At 36.2% G+C, this 7258-nt stretch overlaps 1 protein-coding gene across 3 annotated transcripts; it reads right to left on the bottom strand.

Annotated features, from left to right (window-relative positions):
• Nucleotides 1–3361: 3361 nt before the first annotated feature.
• On the bottom strand, nt 3362–6898 carry LOC112283831 (PHD finger protein ALFIN-LIKE 2). Of its 3 annotated transcripts, XM_024523058.3 has the most exons (6): nt 6164–6898; nt 5702–5734; nt 5313–5535; nt 4772–4949; nt 4243–4498; nt 3362–3837 (listed from the first exon to the last, which is right to left on the bottom strand). In XM_024523058.3, the coding sequence occupies exons 1-6, from the start codon at nt 6261–6263 to the stop codon at nt 3824–3826; spliced, it is 804 nt and encodes a 267-aa protein (XP_024378826.1). In that variant the 5' UTR covers nt 6264–6898; the 3' UTR covers nt 3362–3823. The 3 variants fall into 3 exon arrangements, with proteins under 3 accessions (XP_024378826.1, XP_073390869.1, XP_090107676.1); XM_073534768.2 differs by lacking the exon at nt 5702–5734 and having other exon boundaries at nt 6164–6408; XM_090251550.1 differs by lacking the exon at nt 3362–3837 and having other exon boundaries at nt 4235–4498; nt 6164–6853.
• Nucleotides 6899–7258: the final 360 nt, after the last annotated feature.

Genomic DNA, 7258 nt, shown 5'->3' with positions numbered 1-7258 from the left:
TATATGTTGTACATATTAGGCACTTGTATTATAAGTTGGCTTTATGGTGCACATATTGGAAAATTGCTCTATAAGTTAAACATGTCTCTTGCAAGTTGGATACATGTTTTGTGGCCTAAAGGACGTTGCCACATAGCTCCTTAATTAAATAGTATATATAAAGGCAAGAGTTAAGCCATTCTCACTCTAATCAATGCATTTCTTATTTTTAGTCTAGTTTTAAGAATCTCTAATCTTTTTGTCTTTAGCAATAGTCATTCTAATTTCTTCTTGAATATATACATTTTATAAAAAAATATATAATTTCTTTTTTTATATACATCTTGTTTATTTATTTATATTCTTCAAGTTCTTATCCTTGATAATAATTATTACAAAAAAAGTAAATGTAATAATGCATTCCAATACTTTAATATAAGAAAATTAATTAAAAGTTTATTTTATAAAATAAATAATTAAAAACTTAAAATAAAATATTAAAAGAGATCTTTGTAAAAAAAAATTTCTTAACATGTAATTACAAATTTTCAAAAATAATTTAAAAATAATAGCAATTGACATATTAAAAATTATTATACATAGATATCAAAGAAGTTGTATAAAATAAAAATTTATAAGTTGTCTACAAATTATAACTTTAAGTTCCACAAAAATTACAATTAAGAGTATCAAATTTTTAAGTTTCATATATCTATATACAAACTTTTTAAAAAAATCAAATATATTAAAATAAATATTTAAATTATTATTATTATATTATATATAATATAATTTTTACTTGACACAATAGAATGTCAAAAAAAATTGTCTTAATAATATAGAGTTACAACATATTTGATACAAGAAAATATTAAAATTAAGTCGATCAAATTAAAAATTTTAAAAATAATAAGAATATTATAGATCTAAAACAAAAATAAGAAATAAATATGAATATGTAACTAAAAGTATTTTTATATAAAAAATAATATACTAAACATTTATTTGAAAGATTACAGGATAAAAAAAATTATATAATAAATGTATTTGTTGCCAATTTTATTTTAAAATCCTATAAAGTTAGACTTCTTATAAATAAATTTTATATTTATTACTTAAGACTAAAAAAGTTATCAAATCATGCAATTTATAATTTGGGATCTACTTTGAATTATTTAGAATAACTCAATTTGATTAGGTCTCTAAAACTTTATTTATTAAGATATAGCAAGATGCACTCCAAAATCAGAAAAGATAACTTTGAGTATATTATGTCGTACAAATCTAATAGCTAAGAAGAACTAAGACTTGTATTTAATTCAGGTTTAAATAAATAAATAAATAAATAATGGTGGATCAAATAGATAGTTAGGTAAAAACAAACTAATTGTATATTTTTTTTTATTATTTTTATAAATCAAAGTATAAAAACCTCTTTAATGATGTTCTGGAAGTAATTTGGTTTTAGAAATTCTTCACCAAATTTGGCCAAATAAACACTAAAGATCTATCTATAAAATACATATAATATCCAACTATTACCTAATTTTATTAACATTAAAAATTAGTGAATTGTAATAAGTCATGTCAACTAAAGTTCAATTAATTAGAAATAAAAATTTAAAAACATGTACCTATATATTCAGAGAAACAGATTAAGTAATTAATTCTTTCAAGGAATTAATTACTCTATGTTAAAATATTAAAATGACCCAGGCTTTCGTTAAATTGACCCACAGATTTAAACCATTATTGCACCCCGCCGTTCCCTTTGTCGATGTTCCCCATGTTCCGAACCCTCGTCCCCAGTCCACCAGGATGTCACAGGCATTTCAACTGCGAGGTCGAGTTCACAGATGGTTGTGATTTACAGGAATACCAAAATGCTTGACAATCATTTTTAATTCTTTACAGGAGCGTTTTGAACAAGGTATCCAATTCTGCTCACAACGTCGACGCAATGTACAAAGTTGGAGCCAAGAGACTGAGCATGGAGGTGCAAAAATCTTTCAGCATGCCAATGCTCATCGTCGACCATAGCGAATTGTACTCGGAGTCTTCTACATGCCCATCTTTGCGGTGCAAGTTGTCGATGTATCTGCATCGCAAGGCGAAGTCCGCTATCTCCTTGTGCGTCGGGATTGTTCTTTGCGCCGTCGTCCTCTCCGTCCTCACATTTGCGCTAGACCTCTGGAAAGTTTCTGAGGCTCCTCGATTGCTGGTCTCATTTCCTTGCAGACTTTGGAATTACGCTTTGTTAGTGAAGCCTGGCGATGTGGTGGCCGGTAGGCGGCCTGAGATGATTGTGATGCGAGAGGAAGAAGCTGCGCTCGAAGGCAAGGGCATCCCTACCAAAAAGGAAAATGTGGAATGCCACAGATTGTTGTTGCGCATTTGTCTAAACCACAACTGCCAAGGATCTAAAGTTATTTGTTTGAGGGATCCATCGGAGCGGCCATTCGGCTAGGGGGGACCTTGTGCTTCTCTTCCCGTGGCAACCTCTTCCCCATTCTTTGCAAAAGTTATTTGCGACAAGGAGTTACTTTCAGAGACTGCTTGTGCTACATCACAAAGCGGGAGCTAGGAGGCCAACGGAGTTGGTTCATGAATCCAAGCTCAGCATTTTCAACGGGAACGGAGACGGGGGTTGGGAACAAGGGGAACGAGATGGGGCTGGGAACGGAGGGAACGACGGGGGTGCAATGATGGTTTAAACACGTGGGTCGATTTTACAAAAGCATGGATCATTTTAACATTTCTCTTAAATTGTAGTGAATACTAATATTTTTAAAATGTAAATCAAAGTGAAATATTTGTTAGTAGTTAGATTATAATGAACCAAATAAATTTTACAAAAGAAATTATTAAATTAAAAAGATGGCAAAGAAACAAAAGGTCGTCAATATGAGTTCTCAATGGTACATTCAAAACCACTAACTGATAACAAAATTATAAGGTTGTTGTAATAATATTTCTGTTTGATATTTCCTTACCTCTTTTCATCCCAGAAATGCACATCGATGAATCAACCTTATTTGATGACGCAAATAATCGTACAACTAGGAATTTCTTTCAGATTCACCCCACCTGACTATGACATCGGGATTTTATTGCTTCCGTTGCATTACGAACGTCAAATGTTCTTTTACTCATAGTTTACGATCCATTGCGTCAGCATAACCTCAATATGAAGTCAGCTTCCATGGTATCTTCACAATGGGACAATTCAGATTTTTGATGAGGAAAGTAATAAAAACATTTCAAGTCGGCTACATGCATCAAATACAATCCTTGAAAAACTTTCAAAATTAGCCCTCAAAAGATGTGAAATTAAGGGAGCCAGTGTGCTACTTAGTGCGACCATGAAACGTAAGAGCACACCTTTTAAACATGTGGCGAACGTGCACCTTCAACTACGTATTCCTCAAATCAGTGGACTTTTCGTACAATCTTCACACATGGATGCAAATAACAACTTCCCAATCTGTACAATCATGACCACCTGCTTGCAGGCATTTCCTTTGGCGGATCCTATTCGATCCTATTTTTTAACATGCGCCCCAAAAGCATCAGCCTTCCTGTGAATGTTAAGGTACACAGTGAAGCATTTTGAGGTATCAGCCTCACTATGAACCTCAAAAATCTGGCAACAAAAGCCAACTTCCGTGAATAATTCAACCCAACTTAATGTCATTCCCCATTTAGTAATATGACCTGCATATTCGAATCTACAGCAAATGTCTTCGCACGCATCCTTTCCATCTACTAGCCAGCGCGGGCAACTGCAACAGTCGAGAATACCATCCTCACGGATACAGTCAATGATCGCGCAATGTCGCATCTATCATGGGAAGGAAGCTGCAAAACAATATGCAAAATCTTGACTCAGCTGGGTCCTTGCACAAGAGGGAGAATCACATGAAAGATTATAATCTAGAGATGATTTAAAGAAGTAAAAATCGAGAGCCACCTCGATGAAAACGAGTTTGGACATCTAAACAAGCACGTCACGAAAATCAATACCGACTACCGACTACAAACAGAACAAATGATCACAACGATACTGCCCACTCAATCCTGAAATATCTTCGGATAACAACATATGACAGCAGAATTCTAGTGCAATGTCAGCCGAGTGCTCTATAAAACGCTCAACCAAGTACATGACCCTACTGCTGCGGGACGTTTACCTCACACGACCTTTCATACCATTTCTGCATCTAACTCGAACTCGGCAATACTAACTTATGTTCTGTTACGTACGCGCTCTTTTGTTGCTGCACGAAGGGCACTTGTATTGCTTGATGTGCTCCGCTCTTGCAGGAGTTATCTTCACACACTTTCCATGATACCATTTTTCACAGATGTCACACCCTATCCAGAACTCATCAGCAGTGTAACTCCCTCCACAGGTGCCGCAAGTTGTATCTCCATGTTCCTCCTCGTCGTCCTCAAAATAGTCTTCATCCTGGGGGGAAGGGGGGGCAGGTTTTGGCTTGACGGGTTCAACCACACGTTGCTGCACGGAATCGTACCAACCAGGAACACAGGCATGATGACCAGCGCACAAGCACTCAACCAAAAAGGTGAAAATACAAAGTTGTTCCTCCGCTGTCAAAACTATCACTCGCACGAGGGCATCAAATCACTTCAAAGACAGTTTCAAAGCTTATCTTGACGCGGACGTTACTAACTACGCCCCGACGTGCTATAACATAACTGCATCCGAACAGATCGTGGTGAATCCAAATCCACCTTTTTAAGGGCCACCAAACAAAAATATATCACTCACCACTTTAGCAGCAGACTTTATTTTATTTCCACCACTGTTGTTGTTGTTGTTGTTGTTGTTGTTGTTGTTGTTACTATTGTTGTTGTTGTTAACACTGGCCTTTTCCTTCACAGGCTTCTTCCCAGACACTACATCAAACACTGTAGGAAGCTCATTGATCAAATTAAACAACCGCTTCCTGCCAATGTACCCACCAATATAACCACAGTAAACGTCCAAGAGAGTAAAATAATAATAATAATAATAATAATAATAATAATAATAATAATAAAAAGGCTACATAACTTCACCAAACTAGGTCAAGAGCAAAAGTGACTTTGAAAAAATTTCGTAACCTAAAAGTACAGAAAATACAAATTTTCGTTTTTAAACAAAATTAAAAAAGGAACTCCAAGAACAAGTCTGACGAAGAATTATCACCAAATTTTGTGGTTTGAATAGCACTAACAGGGCCAACTCGGCAACAGAATTATTCATCAGTCTTACTTACGTTACCACCATTTCCCATAACATTGCCAACAGGAAAATCGTACGCCCTTACCTTTCATTTTTGTCGAATCGAGCTCCATAATAAAACGCTACGGCAAGCAGCCACGCATCACTATGGACAGCAACTAATGACAACCAGTCCTTCCGTTGCATTCCGTCGCGGGCGAAGTTGATCCCCAGCGCAGGCTCCGGTAGCTCCGGGGGCACTTCATCAGCTGGAAGGTTAACCTCCCATGATTCATCAGGGTATCCGTATAAACACAAGTTTTCCTTTTCTGCACGTTCCACAACTTTCCATCAGCAAGGATTGCTATGGTCGTATCCAGCGTTAAAGATCTCTGCTAATACTCAGTCAGTTTCCAAAACCGTGGCAATCAACCAAAGTCAACAATGCATCATTTCACGATATGATAACACCGTTTAGGTTCACGGAAATCGAACCTGGATCACATTGCCGATAAAATTCTTCTACGTCTTCACAATTCAAGGAAATGCAAAAATTAGATGCGGATTACCGTGCAGAACCACAATGTATGCTGAAAAAGGGAGAAATGAAAGAAAGATAGAAAGAAAGAGAGAAAAAAAGAAAGAAAAAAGAAATAAAAAAAGAAAAAAAGCATTCTATGGTTCGTTTTATATCGTGAGTTAACTATCACCATTTCTGTAGTTCTCAAACACACACAATCCTAAAAAGAATAATACGATCATTTGGAGGAACCAAATGCGACTTACAAACTATCTGAGAGAAAGCTGTACGAAGCTGCACATTTTTTTCTGAACTACAGAAACCAGTGCTCTTTTCTTTTCCTGATGAGGACACGATGCTGAAGACGCCTAACCCTACTCTGGCAAACCTGATGTGATCATCCAAGGTTCAAACACAACAACTGCCCCAAACCTTACCAGCGATGAGCGCCTTGAGCATTCCTCCTCGGCGCCCCCTATAATCCTTGAAGACTTCATCCACGGACCGAGGGTTTGTGGACACTGAAGCACCTTCCATAACGTCGCCAGAACTTAACCAAACTTCTCCGCAAAAAAAAAGAGAGAGAGAGAGAGAGAGAGAGAGAGAGAGAGAGAGAGAGCAGGAGGCGAACACTCCGCGAAACGAAGCTGTCTACACAGAGAGTGCACGAAAAAACCTAAAACGCCTCAGCCAAGGCAATCGACAAATCGCAGCTGCAACTAATTGTAGACCAGAACGGATCCTCTGTCACCCCAAGCTGCACATTGCTACAACACTTTCTGCTCCCAGCCATAAACTAATTCAATCGCACCGACAAACCAGAGATAGAGTACCCGTTACTCTTCCTGTGTCACGAGAAGTCAGAAAATCACAGCGAGGAAGCCAAACACCAGGGGAGAAAAAAATACAAATAATAATAATAATAATAATAGAAGTAGAAGTGACTAACTACTCAATAATATGAAAAAATATAAATAAAACAAAACAAAAAAAACAAGAAAAACTCGAGAAAAATCTTGTAGAACAAGCAAAGCACGTCCTCGCGATCACGGCAGCAAGCAAGAGGAGGAGGAAGAGGACGCAGGCGGAAAGCTGGCGAGATTACGAGCAGCAGCAGCAAAAAGAGGAGAAGGAGGAGGAGCTACAGAAGGAAGAGGAGCTACAGAAGTAGGTAGTCTGCAAATGAGCGCGGGAAGGGCTCCCTACCTCTCGCTTCTCTCGAAATCGTGCATTCAATACTATATGTGTATATATATATATATATATATATATTGTAATTTAAAAAAAATAGTTTGGTTATAATATTATTTACTAAATCATTTAGAATTATTCTTTAGAATTAATAAATAAATAATATATCAGAATAACATTTTTCGTAAAAAAAATTTTGTATGCGAAATTCTAATTCTTTACGTTTCAAAGTATAATTTAATTTGGGATTTTGATAAATTAATTCATAAGTTTTTCTAAATCGTAATTTTATTCACCAAGAAATCAGAAATTATTTAAATAGTGAAATTAGTAGAATTGGA

The sequence above is a fragment of the Physcomitrium patens genome, chromosome 6 (genome assembly GCF_059467195.1).
Source record: "Physcomitrium patens ecotype Gransden chromosome 6, ASM5946719v1, whole genome shotgun sequence".
In the NCBI taxonomy this organism is placed as follows: Eukaryota; Viridiplantae; Streptophyta; class Bryopsida; order Funariales; family Funariaceae; genus Physcomitrium; species Physcomitrium patens.
Note: the sequence above shows the minus strand (reverse complement) of the source record. Positions and strands in the feature narration are given on the sequence as shown.